General features: G+C 37.4%; 1 protein-coding gene across 1 annotated transcript; it reads left to right on the top strand.

Moving 5' to 3' along the window:
• Positions 1 to 3331: 3331 nt before the first annotated feature.
• On the top strand, positions 3332 to 10927 carry LOC140240989 (sulfotransferase 1B1-like). Its single transcript, XM_072320765.1, has 6 exons — positions 3332 to 3485; positions 5031 to 5290; positions 6430 to 6550; positions 9022 to 9119; positions 9722 to 9917; positions 10665 to 10927. The coding sequence occupies exons 1-6, from the start codon at positions 3332 to 3334 to the stop codon at positions 10772 to 10774; spliced, it is 939 nt and encodes a 312-aa protein (XP_072176866.1). The 3' UTR covers positions 10775 to 10927.
• Positions 10928 to 19611: the final 8684 nt, after the last annotated feature.

Here is a 19611-nt window from a genome sequence, read left to right as displayed (position 1 = left end):
AAGGGAGAAAAAAGAGGGAACTACAGCATGTGCCATCGTGGACGCAAGCAATCTGGATTTCATAATGTAAAATAAGTGATAAAATACAAGCTGGATTGAATACAAGCTGTATCTTTGAGTCATTATCTTCATAATATATACTCTATGCATACAGCCACGCGCCTCATTTTTAACATTGTGCATTAAATCATCATTAGATTCCGAGATAGAGATTTGGGATTACTTACGCCCTTTTGATAGCACACATATTTCTTTGGTCCCATTCAGACGGGAAAATATTAGAAGAGGATATGAAAAAAAAAAGTGATAAAGAGAGGGGGAGAGGGAGGGAGAGAGAGAGGGAGAGAGGGACGAGAGGGGAAGAATAGAAGAGAGAATCACATAGACACATCGGGAAGGAGAAGTAAGCAGTGCATTCATTCAGGCTTTTGAACCGGTCGCTTCTTTTCTACTTTTTTGGTTTTTTTGTTGTTTTTTTTTGCGTTAAAAAAAAGAAAATGTTTATAAACCAAATGTTTTGAGTAATGATGATATATATTTTTGATGAATGTAACATTGGTTGTTGTTATATAAAGTAGTAGCGTAAATGCTGGTTTTATTGCAATTATAGTAAAACACGTGTGATTATAAAAATACTGATAATTTGAATATCGTTCCAGGGAATAGAGGTTAAAAGAGGAGACGTGGAAGAAGAAAAAGGTATAAGGTTTAAGGAGGGGGAAAAAGAAAGAAAATGAATGTATGAAAATATGAAATATTTGTGTTTGTTTTGTGGTAAAGGTTAATTTTATTGTGCAATAGTTAAGATGAATGTGTTTGATATTCTTTTTCATGCTGTGTATTTTTCACTATCTTTTGCATATTCTAAAGTATTCATGCTCATTCATGTAAAATTTCGGCAAGTCAGCCTGCGGGCTGCCACGGATATCATTCAATAACGTATAAGTTTTCAATTCAGTTCAATTCAATTCAATTTAATTTAATTCAATTCAATTCAATTCAATTTAATGTAATTCAATTTAATTTAATCTAATTCAATTCAATTTAATTTGATTTAATCTAATCTAATTCAATTCAATTCAATTCAGTCCAATTCAATTCAATTCAATTTTCCTTGATGTCACAAAGCAACTTTGTACATTTATAATAGGACTCGTACTTATTTACAACGCCGTTAGACAGTTATAGTACACACGCAACATAGCAATCAGTCTTTTTCTTCTCACAGACGGAATGGAATTGTTTGTTCACCTATGCTGCTCGTGTATGAATGTCTTTTGTACTGCCGTGAAATATTCACTCCAAAGAAAAGAGACGCTATGCTTCGATACAGCTCTCAAGATTATGATACACTGGCTTACAGGTTGAAGTTCATTCTGTGATTTGGTATGCACAGATGCTTTATCTAATCTAACTGCGTTCCGTGTATCAGTGCGCGCAAATCCCACACGCATCAACCTTGAAGCCGGGCATGATATCAAGGTGAGTAATGATATTCTGTTAAAGATGTTTGCACTTCGTTACTTAAAATAATCTCTATAACTGCCGGAGTGGTACACTGGTCGCGCATTAAGAAGGAGAATACCTATAATCATAATGAAGAGTGATATAACCAGTGTATGCAGCACCTACACACACAAAGTATCGACAGTGAGTGCAGTATTCTTGATTCTGAGACTATAGCTGTGACAATCCAATCCTTAGCTACCATGGTTATTTGTTTGATATCAATTTTGTTGAGCGATATTGAAAATCCAGATGTCTTGATGGTGGTGACATGACTGTAAGAAGTATTGCAGTAACATAGATGATCAGAATTCAGTTACAGCATTATTTTATTTTATGTTTTGCTACTAATATTTTCTCAGTCCATGTAGTCTATATTCTTCTTTTTTTTTGCCTTTGTGCTATATGTACTTTACACACCCAATTCAGGCATTGTAAGCTTGTAACGTTTGACTGTTTTACCCTATAAGATAATATTTCAATTCAAATCGATATAATTTTACTGTCAATATTCCCGTTCTTAGATTGTTCCAATGATTACACGTTCTTAATTAGTATTATTGTTGGAAGCAGTAGAAGATCATTAAATAAGACAAAGGATACTTTTTATTGAGGTCTTTAGTTCGAATCCACTAGTCACATTTCATCCTCATTCCTAGACCTTCCAGTGATGTCATTTGGATTTAGTGTCTTCTATAAGGGTCGTGAATAAAGATCTCGTTAACTCCATTTTGGCATAATTATTATACACCATAGTAGAGGTGGTAGTCTGGGTATTGTGGGGTGGTAATGATAGCAATGACACCATAATATTATGTACTGGGGATATCCCTACTCTTATCCCGACCAATGTCAAGAATTAGTGTACGTCAAGCACTGTTGTATTTTTAGCATCAGAAATACTCAGTTTCTGATGTCTGAAACAAAGACCTTTTCACTTGTAATCCTTGAGCAGGTTATGGTTTTATTTGATATTTCTGCATTTCTCCATATCATACATGTGAGGTTTTGAAATTGCATACTTGTAATAACTTCGATTGAAGAGCTCTGTTATTAAAAGCATAATGTCTGTAAAGCAAAGACTATTCAAACGATGCGCTGTTGTCTACGTGTGTCTGTTTACGTGTTCTGCGGGACTCCACCTTTGTCCCAGAGTCTATAGGTCCTATTGCTGTACTTCACATCTGTCCATCTACTCACCTCCCAGTTCGGGGTGTTCATCTTTTGGGCTTCCTGGGACAAATTGCGGCCGACAGCCTGAGTGGGGATCTTTTAAAGTCTCCAACCTATACGTTTTCCGCTCAGAGCTGTACGATTGCACACTTGCATTCCAAATTAACTTGACATCGTGATTCATAAATCGATAGTGCCATGTACAAATATGTGAAATTCATAATGTTCCTTGAGCCTATAAACCAATACTGTGAAAACCAACGACATAATACACCAAACAAGGATAATGACACAGGAGGCTCACACATTCCAGTAATGTAGCAATGTGTGATAATTCTATCACAATTCCTCTTGCTTAGCAAGAGTATACCTGCGTGCAGAATTTTTGCGTGCTTTTTTTTCTTTTGTTCTACTTCCACAAGCACCCCAATCATGTGTTATGGTGAAGCTGTTCGTCACCATCCTCGTACATTGTGATTTGTTATAGATTTTTAAAACATTCTAATTTCTCATCACAATCACTATAAGTTCTGAAACTCTGTGCCAATGAAATAAACAATCAAGATGTTTTACTGCAAAAGTATAATTGTCTTTGATGGATGTCTCCTTCAAATGCTTTTCTATCTCCTAAGCATCGAATCTGGCGGAAAACATGGGTGATCAGAGCCAAGTCCCGAACCTCTTTCGGACTCACACCTACAAAGGGGTCGTCTGGCCCAACATCATGCTGGATTCTAGTATCGATGCCATGGCAACGTTTGATGTGCGCCAAGATGACGTGTGGGTCGTGACCTACCCAAAGTCAGGTCAGAGGCTACACTACCCACTCATTTGCATCACTCCCCCTGTTATACAGTTTTCGGCGTCCATACACTCATTGTGCATGGATTGTTGATGCAATACTCTTATGTTGGGATATCTGTGGAAGTGAATGAAAGTCCACTTAATTCATAATTAAAGTTGACTTTAATTGTGAAAGACGGTTGAAAGTGTACAGTAGCCATGTCTTCATTTATTAATGCAGGCTATATACTTTGCACATTTATTTTGCAGGCATTTGATGATAAAAGCAAATACGGAATTCAAGAATATGTATGCAATATAAAATCAAACATTCTCATCAGAATAGTTTTAGATTCGAGGGTTCTGAATTATGTTGATGACCTAACATTGCTCACTGTCTGAAAAAAAATCGGGGACTTGACTATAAAGCGACACTGAAATACTCCCGTACACAACGAAAAAAGAAAACATCACAGGAACAATATGCTATTATAAACAGGGGTGGGGGGATCAAGGAATTCCGTTAAAAAAAAAAAGGGGGGGGGGGGGGCTTTGCAAAATTAAAGCGGGGCGCGCGCCCCCTCCATTTTCCCTTTTTATTGATTTTGTTTTAACAAAAAATAAAGGGTGGTGCGCGCCCGTTGAGCCCCCTTGATCCGCCACTGATAAATGCTACACAAAAAACAAAATTTGCTATTGTTTGAATTAGACATGCCTTCAAGTTCAAATTCAAATTTGGTTTGTTTCCGTTTTAGACAAAAAAAAAAAAACCAACAACAAAAACAACACACAATATACACCTTACTTTCTTTAGTGACTGCAATATTGTAAACAAGGCATTGTGAAGTTCGCAGAGTAAACAACAGTAACTGAAACATATACAGTAACGAAATATGCATTGTTCTAAGAATGGAGAGACCTACTGAAAAGACAATGCTTCAATATGGGCCCCTTTTGGAGAATTCGTCGGTAGTCATTGTCATAATATCTACTGTTATGGGATTAGTTCTCGTGATGAGTACGTTTGCCATGCTGCCATGGTGAATGTGTATGTGTGTGTGGGGGGGGGGGGGAGGGAGGGAGATAGGGAGAGAATGTGTGTGTAGGCCCTACAGATGTGTGTGCGTATCTGGAGAAACGTTTCACCGATTGTTATATTTTCCTTTTAATTCAATTCTTATTCATTTCATTTCATACTTCTCATTCATGAATATTACATCAGAAATAATAGTATGAGTTCTTTTACGTTGTCAACAATGTGCAATAACGAATATACATGGTAATAACACAGCAATTGTAATGATAACTGGTCGAAATCGAAATGGGGTTGAACAAAGAGATGACAGGACCTACATGAAAGCAAGCTTGTTTGGCTATAAGCCCCGAATAATCAGTGTTTGTGAAAAAGAAACGGAGAACAGATAGAAGATTAGACTAGGCGATTAATGGTGCCAAATATGAGAAGCGGGGTATGCCTATGTGATTTAAAGAAAAAGAGGCAGAAAAAAGTGGGTCCTGCGTGAAACATACTGATCATCAATCGATTCCTGTCTACGATATTCCACAAGGCACCCACTGGATGATGGAGATCGCCGGCCTTGTCTTGGCCGAAGGCTGTCCGGAGAAAATCGATCGATCTCTGTTCTCTGCCAGCATCTGTATGATCGATGTCTCTCAAAGACTGCCCTCTACGAGGTCTGAGGAAGAGTTAGAGCCGCCGGACATGACGCCCTTCTTGACGCAGGTGGAACGAGCTCCTTCCCCCAGGCTGATCTGGTCTCACCTGTCCCTGGCCCTCTTGCCCCCAAACCTGCTTCAGCGGGCCAAGGTAGATAAAAGGATCGTTGAATAGTAGGAACAGGCTTTATGAACAAAACACGTGCAAAGTAGAACTATAGCACTGAGAAAAGGAATGTGTAACGGACACGACTCTAATTGGGGTCATCCCACGAGCTCGACACCCACGATTCATATGGCCCACGAGCTAGACATTGAAAAAGGTTCATGAGTCATACAGCCCATGAGCTAGACATCAAGTAAAACACTTGGCAAATAAGGCCCATGAACTCGACACTTGGGAAATAAGGCGCAGGAGCTCGAAACTTGGCAAAAAGGTCCATGAGCTCGACATTTCGGAAATAAGGCCCATGAGCTCGACGCTTGTAAAAAAAGGCCCATGAGATTGACACTACCTACATTAAGTCTTGTTTGTCTAGTGTGGAGCTCACTGGCCTTATTTGCCTATGTCTATTGCTCGTTGTGGGTCGTATACTGAGTAGCTCCTGGGCCTATTTTGGTTGATGTTGTGTTCCTGGGCCTTGCTCATTAAAGAATCTCATCTGATTGTATATATGACTCTTTTTTGTGACTAAAGAGTGGGTGTCGAGGTAGTGACGTGCACCCAGTTTACTTCACGATGATATTTTAACATAAATAGAGAGGGAGGGAGTCGACAAGAGCGAGAGAAAAAGATATAAAAGACGAAAAGAAAGGGAAGGAGGTTGAGAGAAAGAAGGGCAGGGAGAGGAGAGAAGAGAGTATACAAAAGAGAGACAGAAGATGAGAAAGGAGAGAAATTGTGAGGGATGGAAGGAGAAGAGAGAAAAGGAATAATAACCAGCAAAAAAATAAAAAAGGAGAAAGAGCTGGAAATGAGAGAGAGAGAGAGAGAAAAAAAAAAAAGAGATAGAGAGGAGAAGAAGAAAGATAGTGAGAGATAGAGGGCGAGAAGTAGATCGTGATCAGGCATGTTTATGAGTTGAAACAGCACACTTGAATGAGAAAGCAACAAAATCACCTTAGCCATATTTGGTGATGTCTACACTAACTGATTCATGTATAGTAGTCATAACATCATGATATCCAGTAGCAATAGGGGCCTACCTGCATATCGCTCATGTTACGGGATTGAAATGTTCACGCATTTTCGCGCCTTTTAAACCAAAATAGTTTTTTATTCGATTCCAGGTGCTATATCTCGCAAGAAACCCGAAGGATGTCGTGACCTCGATGTATAACTTCTACACAAAGACTCCAATTCTAAAGGGTGTTCCGTTTGAAGCAGTTTTCGACCAGTTTATCAAGGAAGGTATTGTCAATCTGAATAATCACGTTTTGTGTGTATAGGTACTTTTGTTTCACATCACACTCTATACACGCCTTTGAATGTTTCTATAGATAAACGGCGCTATATAAGTGCTGTTTTATCATCATCACATACACGTACATACACACACACACACACACAAGCACACGTGATATATATATATATATATATATATATATATATATATATATATGCACATAAGATTATACATACACGACTTTAATAATACCTACGCACGTTACTACAAGGATGACCTTGTCTAATTGCAACATGGATCCCCCCCCCAAAAAAAAAAACAAAAAAACCCAACAACACATGATAATGCAATGCCATAATATATCAAGTCACTCACTACATGTTAGGGTTCAAAAACATGGAAACTGAGTTGCGACTAGTCCCTCAAAACCACCTTTTCATAAGAGGTTTTTCTTATATCCGATCTCTTCATGTCGAGTTTCCACTATTTATTATATGCATACACACATAAACCCATGTTTCGACCGTTTCATTTCGTTTCATTGCATTTCGTTTGTTTCATTTATTTCATTTCACTTCATTTCATTTTTAACAAACAAATAACTTACGCAAGAGTGAAGTTTGAAGAACAGTAGGCCTATGCTTATATTTATTGTGAAAGGCCATGACATGAAATACGCAACAGTCACGTAACAGCTATGAACCCCCAAGCAATCATAACATGTAATGCATTATAACAAAGAAACACGAAGGAAATAGAAGAAGTAGGAGAGTTTCTTGAGATTTATAAATGTAATTACACATCAAACTTGTGATAATAATTTACTTTTGTACATTTGACTTCATTTCATTCTATTGTAGGAGAAAGTAACATAGCATGAAGTAAATGAAGATGCAAACAATTGTATAACATATCCTGCACATAATAGAAACACACAATATACAAAATCGTTTCGACATTTCGATATTTTTGACACTATCAGAAAAGCAATCCAAATTAATGGTCCTTGATAGAATATTGTGTAGACTTTCATATTTTAGATCGTGGTTCATTCAAGCGTAGTTGATAATATAATCATTCTTTTTTTTTCTGTTGTTTTACGTAATTTATTTGAAGTGAAACTGGTATGTTTCCATTCTAGCCATTATCCATAAGAATACCTGTTTAATGGAGAAGAATTTTAATGACCACTAGTGCCATTGTGTTAATAATGTATGGAAACAATTATGCATATGATATGTAAATGTTATACCGCAACAAAATACGTAACTCAAGCGTACTGGTTACCATTATTACAACGACGTTATACCTCTCATTTCTCCGTGATATTGACAAACTAGATCACTTCAAAGCCTATACTCAACAGGGGCCGCGGAAGCGGGGGGGGGGGGGGGGGGGGCTGGGGGGCTGCAGCCCCCCCCCCCCCCCACACACACACACACACACACACTTTTGGTTCGTTAAAAAAAAATAGAACAAAAATCGAAAAAAATCGGAAAAAAATCACAACACTCATGAATTTCAATTCCCAAAGATTCCGCCCTTAGATTCTTCCCGTCTATGAAATGAAGTCAAATGTACAAAAGTAAATTGTTATAACCGTGTTCGTTATAACGGGAGTGCACTGTAAAACAGGGAGGTGGGAAGAGAAGGAGTGGAATCTAACCTCCCTGCTTTACATGTAAACATTCCGATCGACCACGAAGACTACTCTAACATTCAAGGAGGTCGCTGCGTGTCGATTACACGCACCGCAGAACTCCGATAAATCAACTTATACAAGGTCGACCACTTCCAGCAGCACTACGCGTCAAACAATTTGTGCTCAATAACTGCACAGTGACCATCAGTACAACTCTCCAAATTGAAACAGAAGCAAAAATAAAGTGTAAAAGCGTTCACATGTTTGAAGTTCGCCTGTTGATTATGTATCTTTGAAGTTGGAGTTGAATGATATACATTGTACATTGATGAACAATTTGTCAATTATTCGACATGTTGGTGATGATCTACAGGTAGTCAAATGTGGCTTGATCTCTGAAAGAATATTGCCCTCGTCTTCGACTCGGGCAATATTCTTTCAGTTTGGGCAATATTTTCTGGTATCTCCCTCGAGGCCAGTCAATATTATATAAATATGTGCCACGGCGCCATACAATAATGCTGTATATAATAATAATCATCATTATCATCATCATCATCATCATCATCCACTTCTTCTGCGGATTGATTTGTTTTTCACCACAACTGTAGCCTTTTGCAAAGGCAGCTCGCTATAATTTCAGCACACGCACACAGAGAGCAATGGACTCGCACACACAGCGCGCGACCGGCGAGCTGCGAAAGTATAGCTTGCTCCTATCCGATCGCTGTGTGCGTGCGAGTCCACTGGTCTGCTCGCAGCTGTATGAAAGTCCATTTATTGCGAACTGCCCCTGCAAAAGGCTACCATAACTGTCACTTCTCCATTTCTTAGAGATTCTGTGGGAAAATTGGGCTGATCACGTGAACGGATTCTGGGAAAAACGGGAAGAGGAGAATCTTCTCTTCTGTACCTATGAAGACATGAAGAAGGTTTGGATAACTTTCATTCACCTATTATTGATAATAATCATATTTGCCCTTGTGTGAATATTTCTTACTGATTTTCTGGCATTTGACTGACTTTTCTGACTTCTTCTGTGACTTTAAAGGCATCATTTGATCGGGTTCATACACCTTGACCACTCACCAACAAGTAATTATCACTTTATAAGCGATATCTCATCACCTACTTATATATCCAAAGCTGCCTTAGCGGCCACCTAGTGTACGATAATTGAAATTTCTCCCCGAGGAAAAGTCATGGTATAGACCCTGTCTGTCGCGGCCACTTTTCTACAGCAGCCACTTTTCTTCTCCCTTATGATGACCGCTATAGACATGTTTGAATGTACTTGGCTTGATACTAGGCACCTACATATTGTATTTCAAGGAAGGCGTATACATGCCGTATAATGAGGCTCCTGAATTTTTCAAAACTCGTAGGTTTATTTCTTTTATGCCGTCTAGCTAAACGTAGGAACTCTAAGCCCGGTTTATTTATCAATTCTTCACCTTCAGTGAATAACCCCGTCAAAAAAAAAAAAAAAAAAAAAAAAAAAAACTTTGCAAAACGTATTGTTCTGACTTGTAAGGATCCAACCGAGTGGGTGAGAAGAATTGCCGAACACCTAGGGCGCCCTCTAACAGAAGATGCCTTACAGCGGGTAGTGGACCACAGCTCATTTGCTGGTATGAGAACGACTTACACGAATGTCGAGAAAAATTCGCCGTTCACGGCACCAACGTTCGGTAAAAGCCAGCCTGAGAGAGTTCCTTTCCTTAGTACAGGTAGGTAATAATACTTGTCATGGCCTGTCATCTCTCCTTGTTATCTTTTTTTTTTAACATCAAATGTCATGGAATCTTTATTTCATTTGTTTTCACGACAAAACGATTCGGAGGACTTTTTACCGACATAATTGTCTGCCAATCAGCAAACAGAATGGCAGACAAGTATGATGTTGGTAAAAAAAAAAAATCATCCCAATCGTTTTGTCGTGAAAACAAATGAAATTAAAAATTCCATAATATTTGATGTCATGTCCCACTTAAATCAACTTCCTTTCCTTCCTTACCTTGCATGGAGTGGTGATTCCTTTTGCCGAGTTTTAGTTACTCTTTCCCCAGAGAAGGTTTGTAAAACATCTTGAAGAGTGTCACATGATCGAAAGCAATGTCGAGGAAATTTGTCGTACCATCAGAATAATTCAGTGCACAAACATTGTGTCGAGATCAAGGTGATTGTTCATTGCATTCACGGAAAAAACCCCCAACAACTTACTTTTGCAATTCAAAATCGAATTAAATCACAAAATCCATCATAGACCCTAAATGACGGCATCTGGTTGTTATCTTTACGTTCTTAAACTGACACGAACAGTATTCCACATTTTTATATCACTTTCAAGACGTCAGCAGCAACAACAACAACAACAACAACAACAACAACGTTTTCACATTTAACTCCATTTTCTTTAAAGATCTATTCTAAAACTGCTGTGCTAAGTATGTGTACCTTTTTATTGTTGTTTTCAGGAGAGGTCGGGAGATGGAAGAACCGTTTCACAGTGGCCCAGAATGAAATGTTCGATGAATGGTACCAAAAGAGATTCAAGGGATCAAGTATCAGATTTTCATTTGAGTGATACGTCTGTAACAAAGTATCGTACCAGCGGTTACAATTCGTCATTTCGATGGTTCGTTAATCCGAAAATGAAATAAAATTAACTATTCCGAGAGTTCGTTAAACCAAAAGTAAAAAAAAAAAAAAATGTTTATTATTCCGTAGGCTCCGAAAACAAAATAAGTTTCGTAATTCCGATGTTTCCTTATTGCGCACTTTCTTTCATATTCGAACTAACGAGCCTTCGGAATAACGAACTTTTTGAACAATGTTGAATAATGAACCTTCAGAATAACGCCACGCACACTGACAAATAAATTACTCTTATTAATGTTAATTGTATTAACGTATGCCTCTTCTATTTCGGATGAACGAACATCTAGATACAGAGAATGTATGTATTCGGAATTGAGAACCTTCGGATTAACGAACCTATATTTCATTTTCAGATTAACGAACCTTCAAAAATAACGAATATCATCCGTACCAGCTAGCAACCACCCTCTATTAAACATATTTTATAACCATCCCGTGTAGTCTAACGAACATGAAATTTAATATCTCTGTCGTCGTGAGCATAATTATTATGCAGTACAATGTGAGTCGGAAGATCCACTGCAGTATTCCCTGCAGATAGATTTATCAAAATTGGCAACATTTTCTAGATCATTATTTTTGTTTTGGAGAGTGTACTGCTGTTGTGAAAAAGTCTGGCAAGAAACGTACATCTTGTAATTACAATCAAGTACCGTCATAGGCTCTTGTCATATAATTATTATTATTGCGTATGTATATACACGTACTCGTTATGCATTCGTGATTTGATCATTATTTCATTTATCATTTCAAAGTGTGTTTAGATTGTTGAAAAAAGTTTTAAGTATGCCAGGAAATGTCATCAAAATATTGTATCGTTGTGGGCTTCGGTTATTTGTATGCATTAGAAATATTTGTGCTTTCATTACGGCGCTTTAGACAAAAAAAAAAAAAGAAGAAAGAAGAAGTAATGTTGGTTATAAGTATGATCGTTATATGATTTGATTTGTATACGTGGCTGCAAAACAACAATAAACAAAACAACAACAATAACAACTGTAACAACAAAAACACAATCATTGTCTTGATTGTTCTGTGGAAACATGTGACAAGTTACATTATAATTTCATGTCCGGGTATAATGAGAGGTCTGTTACTTTGTTTCGTTAAATTTGACTGACGACACCGTAAAGTGAATAAGATGAGGTGGTTTGGAACTCACTTTACACGGCACAAATACTCGCATTGACCTCGTAAAAATGAATAAATCGACAAATGACTAGTATACCGCAGGGTTAGCATATCTGCTGTTGTGATCGAAATAACATCAGCAAATACACTTGACTCGAATTCAGATGACCTCGATCGGCACGCAAACAAACCTTTAAGAGGGATAAACTCCACTTCAAATTCAGCCTGACATTGAATGGAATCCAATAAGGAGAACATTTAAAGTTTTCCTAGACTCGTACAAAAAAAAAGTTAAAGGGCTCTGGAATTTGGAGTTTCAAAGAAGTTTTAGGAACCACGCCACACGTATGCCTGTCACTGGTGTGCCTGCACAGTAACAACAATGGAACAATATCATCTCAAGTTTTGCTGAATGCTAGTAATCGAAAAGCCGTTGGTGTGAGATGGGGGGGGGGGGGGGGGGTCCACAGGTCCACATGCTCTATGAGCGACGGCTATTGGTATACAGAATGCTACCCAGCTGTCCAGACCTGTGTGTTCACTGGTACAGGTCATAGTGACAAAGAGGAGGTGACTTCTACAACTCTCCATACTCATCATGCTTATTTAATGACGAGAAAACGAGAAAGCGGCTTGTACAAACTCGCCAAGTCGCCTCGTCTATGACAAAAATGCATGAAGGCGGCTTGTATAAAGGCGTGGAGAAGAAATGGCGTGAAGTCGACACGTACAAACTCCCCAAGGCGCCTAGTTTCAGAGAATAGGACAAGAAGGCAAGTTTTGAAACCTTACAAGTCGCCTTGTCATTTCGAAGTTTCGCTCCCCCCCCTCACTTTTGATTTGGATAATACATAGGAACATATTGCGAGTACCCGCTATGTATGTATGTGTGTGTGTGTGTGTGTGTGTGTGTGTGTGTGTGTGTATGTTTGTCTGTCTGTGAGCGTGCGTGCACGTTTGTGTAGTGTTTTTTTTGTTTTTGTTTTGTTTTGTTTTTTTGTTTACTCGCACTCTGATGGGGTGCTACGTATTAGATGCGTTGTACTTAATCCAAAAATGAAATAAAATTCACAATTGCGAAGTTTCGTTACTCCGCACCTTCTTTCAAATTCGAATTAACGAGCCTTCGGAATAATAAACTTTCTGAATAATGAACATTAAGAATATAACGCCAAAAACACAGACAAATAAATTATTTGTAATAACGAAAACCATGAAAAAAAAAAGAATGTTGATGTAATCAATTGAATCAACTATAGTTGGCCTTTTGAATGTCGATCTCGGTGATCATTCAAATTCGTTCGAACTTGAATGATCGCATCATCAAATCGAATGCAAAATTTTGCAGAACATTGTTAAAGGGAAGATAAACCCCAAGAGCAATGTGGATTGAGTGAAAACAGCAACATTAGTAGAACACATCAGTGAAAGTTTGAAGAAAATCGGACAATCGATGCAAAAGTTATGAATTTTTAAAGTTTTGGTGTTGGAACCGCTGGACGAGGAGACTACTAGAGGTTATGACGTATGAATGGACAACAATACCAAGAAAATATAAAGAAAATTCTACAAAAATCCATTTTTCATGAAAATTACAAATTCCATCAGCTTGATATTGACATATGTTAAGGGTAGCAATTATTCCCCCTGCTTTCTGAAAGAGGTTGGTCCATTGCTCTTTCATAATTCTAGAAAAGTGAATTTTTGTTGAATTTCCTTTATATTTTCTTTGTATTGTTGTCCACTCATACGTCATATCCTCTAGTAGTCTCCTCATCCAGCGGTTCCAAACACCAAAACTTTAAAAATTCATAACTTTTGCATCGATTGTCCGATTTTCCCCAAACGTTCACTGATGTGTTCTACTAATGTTGCTGCTTTCACTCAATCCACATTGCTTTTTGGGTTTAACTTCCCTTTAATGTATGCAAGATGATTGCTCTCTTAGACAATACAATATGTAATTTTGCAATATTTCAAAATATGCAATTTTCAAAGAAAAATGTAATACACCAACTTGTAATGTTTCTCAAACTAGATTCAGAACTGCTTTCAGTATCTTCTTTTCGGTTACTTCATGACCGTAAATTCGATGGATATTTTTTTTTTTCCTTTGGTGAATGCATTTTGTATAGCGGCATGCGAGAGTGTTCTCAGTAAAGCGCAGGATTTTAACAGTCATACTTGTGTGTGTTGTTCTTGCTCGGCGTTAAAAATGCAGCCCGATTGTTCACTAAATTACCCCTCGGTCTTCTGTGATTAAAATGTGGAGGCCTATATACATTCTTGTGGTTTTTTTTTTTATATCTGGTGGCCCATTCTGAGATTTTGGAGGCCAAACATGAAAGCAAAGTTAAATTTGGTAGCCCAACAGCATTTTTTTTTATACATTTTTATATACATTATACATATACATATTTATAAGCAATACATATATTATAACCAATCCGTGTCTTCATATATCGTTCTCTGCCAAGCAAAACGAATGCACGAAGTAGAATTCACTTTATATAATATGTATATATATATATATATATATATATATATATATCATAATTATATATAAAATAAACATTCTGTATATATTATATACACTAATTTGTTAGCATGTCTTGATTTTTTTAATGTTTCTTTGTGCTATATGTACAGATGTTAAAATGACGAAATAATGAAATGCGTATAATACACTCAAATAAGGACACACAAGTTTACGAGCAATACGTCCATTCCTTCGCAAGTGAAAGCACTGCTTTATTTTCCTCATCTATGAACTACGGAAGCTTAAAAGTGCCAACCAGATAACGAGATGACAAGTTGTTGAAACTCGGTAAGTCGACTTGTTTGAGACAAAAAGACATGATAACGAGTTGTTGAAACTCGGAAAGTCGACTCTTTTGGGACAAGAAGACATGATAACGAGTTGTTGAACCTCGGCAAGTCGACTTGTTTGGGACGAAAAGACATGATAACGAGTTGTTGAAACTCGGAAAGTCGACTTGCTTGGGACAAGAAGTCAAGATGACAAGTTATTGAAACTCGGCAAGTCGACTCGTTTGGAACAAGAAGACATGATAACGAGTTGTTGAAACTCGGAAAGTCGACTTGCTTGGGACAATTAAGTCAAGATGACAAGTTGTTGAAACTCGGCAAGTCGACTTGCTTGGGACAAGAAGTCAAGATGACAAGTTATTGAAACTCGGCAAGTCGACTCGTTTGGGACAAGAAGACATGATAACGAGTTGTTGAAACTCGGCAAGTCGACTTGCTTTGGACAAGAAGTCAAGATGACAAGTTGTTGAAACTCGGCAAGTCGACTCGTTTGGGACAAGAAGACATGATAACGAGTTGTTGAAACTCGGCAAGTCGACTTGCTTTGGACAAGAAGTCAAGATGACAAGTTGTTGAAACTCGGCAAGTCGACTCGTTAGGGACAAGAAGTCAAGATGACAAGTTATTGAAACTCGGCAAGTCGACTTGTACTTCATCTACTTGTCATCTTGACTTCTTGTCCCAAGCAAGTCGACTTGCCGAGTTTCAACAACTTGTCATCTTGACTTCTTGTCCCTAACGAGTCGACTTGCCGAGTTTCAACAACTTGTCATCTTGACTTCTTGTCCCAAGCAAGTCGACTTGCCGAGTTTCAACAACTTGTCATGTTGACTTCTTGTCCCAAGCAAGTCGACTTGCCGAGTTTCAACAACTTGTCATCTTGACTTCTTGTCCCAAGCAAGTCGACTTGCCGAGTTTCAACAACTTGTCATGTTGACTTCTTGTCCCAAGCAAGTCGACTTGCCGAGTTTCAACAACTTGTCATCTTGACTTCTTGTCCAAAGCAAGTCGACTTTCCGAGTTTCAACAACTCGTTTTCATGTCTTCTTGTTCCAAACGAGTCGACTTGCCGAGTTTCAACAACTTGTCATCTTGACTTCTTATCCCAAACGAGTCGACTTGCCGAGTTTCAACAACTTGTCATCTTGACTTCTTGTCCAAAGCAAGTCGACTTTCCGAGTTTCAACAACTCGTTACCATGTCTTCTTGTCCCAAAAGAGTCGATTTACCGAGTTTCAACAACTTGTCATCTTGTCTTCTTGATCCAAGCAAGTCGACTTGCCGAGTTGCAGTAACTCGGCTTCTCGGTATTTAACCTGTCTTCTCGTCTTCTTATCTCGTCATCTGGTTGGCACTTTTGAGCTTCCGTAATGAACACTTCAGCAGAATCACAACCCTGTGCGGTGTACACAGCGAATCACGTGGTATGGACTGGGCATGTCCACGGCACCCGAACACGGCTGCCTGAACGTGACATTGTACAAGTTTCTCTCATAGCTCTGAAGATCTTATGAAAAAAAAAATATATACTAGTCCATGACAATCATGAAGAAGTCAGTTACCAGAATCTACTCGCTGTTTGACTTGACAATGTGGAAAAATGCAGTCAAACACCGCCTTTTCAACAAAATCACCGATGTATACGATGATACCAGCAGAAAACACTTCAGCAAAATGCATCAATGTCCATATCACATACATCAATATTCTCAACAGTCACGAGCGCGTTGCAACAGTGTCGATTCAACTCCAGCGTACTGCACATGCGCGTACAGAGTTGTGAATCCACTGAATAATCATGAGGGCAGTGTGATTTAGCAAATTCTGAGCACGGCAACTTCTGCTGCTAACACAAAAGGACTGAACATCAAAAATAGCATCTTTATAAATCTGATAATATATATAAGCTCTTTTAAAGTCATAAAAGATATATATGAATTTACAAAGTATGACTGAAAGCGCTTAATAGTACTTGATACACTTCGTTTTTTATACAAACACTTAATTATGATGAATACTAGAAGCTGGTGGAAAAACGCATGTGGTAGACAAAATACCGTTTCTAAAATCATACGGAAAGTAGAATTAGATATGAAGTCTATAAAAAGTGTGCATTACATTTCATTTTTTGCTTCATATTATGTACACAGGTATACCTGAGGCCCTGTTATATACAGCTAAGTCTTAAATCAAACATAGAGTTACTGCAAATATTCCGTACCAAAAGGAGCATTAGTCATAATATGTGCAGAATTTTAACTGCCCCAAAAATCTGACGAAGTCAAATTCCATGTTCGATTCCAAAGATGATGTTCTATAAAACAGGGCCTTAATGTCGCACATCTGCTGTCCTAAAAAGACACATTATTCAGTTGCAGGAGGCAGAAATTTCAGCCAATATTCATACATTGTAAATGCCTTACCATATTAGACCCTACCGGTACATACTTAATTTGCCGTCATTCGTAACAGATATCAATACAGAAGCAATCACACAAACTGCAATATCTCTACGCAAAAATTGAGCCATTTGGTCCGTCAAATCTACACGCACAACCTTATATAGCGCCATGTTTAGAACGCTACTACCGTACCACAAGAACACAAAATTAGCAGTAGCTCAAAAAAGTTCCTTATTTTCTGTATGTAATAACACGTATAAAATCACATTACTCACATTACAATTAGTGCTCTTGTGATAAAAAAAAAGACAAAAAAAAAATAATCATCTTAGAAATTCATATTTCTGTGCGAGGTCACTACGAATTTTGAAAGTTAAATTTGTGTAAACGATCGATTTACTTAATCGGCTCATGGAGCATTGAATTCATTATAGAAGATTATTATTATTTTTTTTAATTGTTCAACAACATGAGTTGACAAATATGTACTTTGGGTAGCGTATCACTTTTTTGTTGGATTAAAATATAGTATAATACATAATTTTGAACTGAAAATTGAACTGAATTTTATTGAATTGAATTGAATTGAAAATTGCATTAAATTCAAGTTATACAGAATTCATCTTTCCAAACGTAATGTTATCCATTTCATGAAAAACTGTACGTCTACTAAAACGTGCATCAACAAAACTCAAACACAAAAATGGACCTCCAAGAAACAATTAACGTGTGAATCACGACAGTGTTAAGGGTATAAAGTTTTCAGCCGCAGTCTCTATACGGAAAACATAGACCCGCAAAAAACCCCCACAAAAACAAAAACAAAAACAAACAAACAAACAAAAACAAGCGATCTACCAAACCTATTTCCACCATGAGACAATAATATCTTACACTCGGTATCACGTGCAGACAATTTTATGAACGACCTAGACAAATTTTCTCAGAATCAGCAGATAACACATGGGATATAATAGTTCTCATCTCTAAATAGAAATGTACAAAATAACCAAAGACCCTGACAGAGTAACATTAGTTTCATATGTACAGATAAAATACGTCATTAAATTACAAATTTCTCACATCATATACAGAACTTTGTTTTAACCTGAGCCGTTACAAAAACAAAATTCTCATTTTTTTCCCTTTCATTTCAGATTTACGACAATGCTGCCATCTGCCACTCTTACTGATCACAGTCGGTGCTATTTCGAAGCGAAAATTTCTGATTTCATTGTAACATGTCAGACTTCAAACTTTCACCTCTTGAATGGTTGTAATGATGGTAACTTACATTTTTCAATCACATTCCCTGAAGCACGCTGAACACTTTGTTTGCCATTCACGTGATAAAGTGTAATACTGCAAAATTTTATCAGAAAAAAAAAGAGTCTTCATTGAAGCAGCTATGCAGACACTATACAGACTTTGTACAATCTTTTGCCCTTCTCTTTCACAAGAAAAAAAAAAAAAATGAAGTGGCAAATTCGGAGTGATATTTTCAAACCAAACTTCAATTACCAACGCAATATGGAATACTCTGTACATTTTATCATTGGTATTAATATTACTATTTTTTATACATTGATATACATGTAATGTCTCAACACCATGAAAAAAATAGAACAGAGGTTACTGTATAATCCATTCTGTTATCGCATGAGGGGTAGGGTATAGCTGGGCATGAACAGCTAACTTTTGAATGTTTATTTATTTATCTATTTCTTAAATTGAGCATCTCTAACGGGATAACATACAACACGCAAGTACAGTACATAACGAAGACATTTCCCGATGAACTCACGTAGTTCCTTTTACACCTGAGTACGCCGGAGGAAGTTTTATACATTGTACAAGAAATCAGTCTACGGCCAAATTTACAATGTTTGATTCTCACTTATCGAGGACAAAATGCAATAAAAAGTATGCACAAATGTATAACAGTAAATGTTTAGATAACTTCCCTGAAGTAACTACTGTACCTGGTATATACTGTGTATAATACGCAAACAAAATTAACAATGGTATCATTGGGTAGAAATCTGCACTTACAAATAAATGCAACACCAACAAATATACTGGCTTCCATTAATGAGGAACGAACTCTTCACCTGTCAAAATATGACGGCGTGTCATCCCACCGTAATTTAAAATGTTCCTCTTCTGTGAATACGCATTGTCAATGAAAAGACAACACAAAGACATTCAGAGATTCTACCTTTTTAGTTATGGCAAAAAAAAAAAACCTTGTCAAATGTTTTACTTAAGTTTGCATTCAGGTCAAAACTTCTGACATCATTATTTCCAGACATTGATTTTTCTTTCTGTAAAAGACAAATTAATACATAACTATGCAACCATATTGTGTAATACATGAATACCTCTGCTGACAAGTCATCAG

The sequence above is a fragment of the Diadema setosum genome, chromosome 17 (genome assembly GCF_964275005.1).
Source record: "Diadema setosum chromosome 17, eeDiaSeto1, whole genome shotgun sequence".
NCBI lineage: Eukaryota > Metazoa > Echinodermata > Echinoidea > Diadematoida > Diadematidae > Diadema > Diadema setosum.
This window is presented reverse-complemented; position numbering and strand designations above follow the sequence as displayed.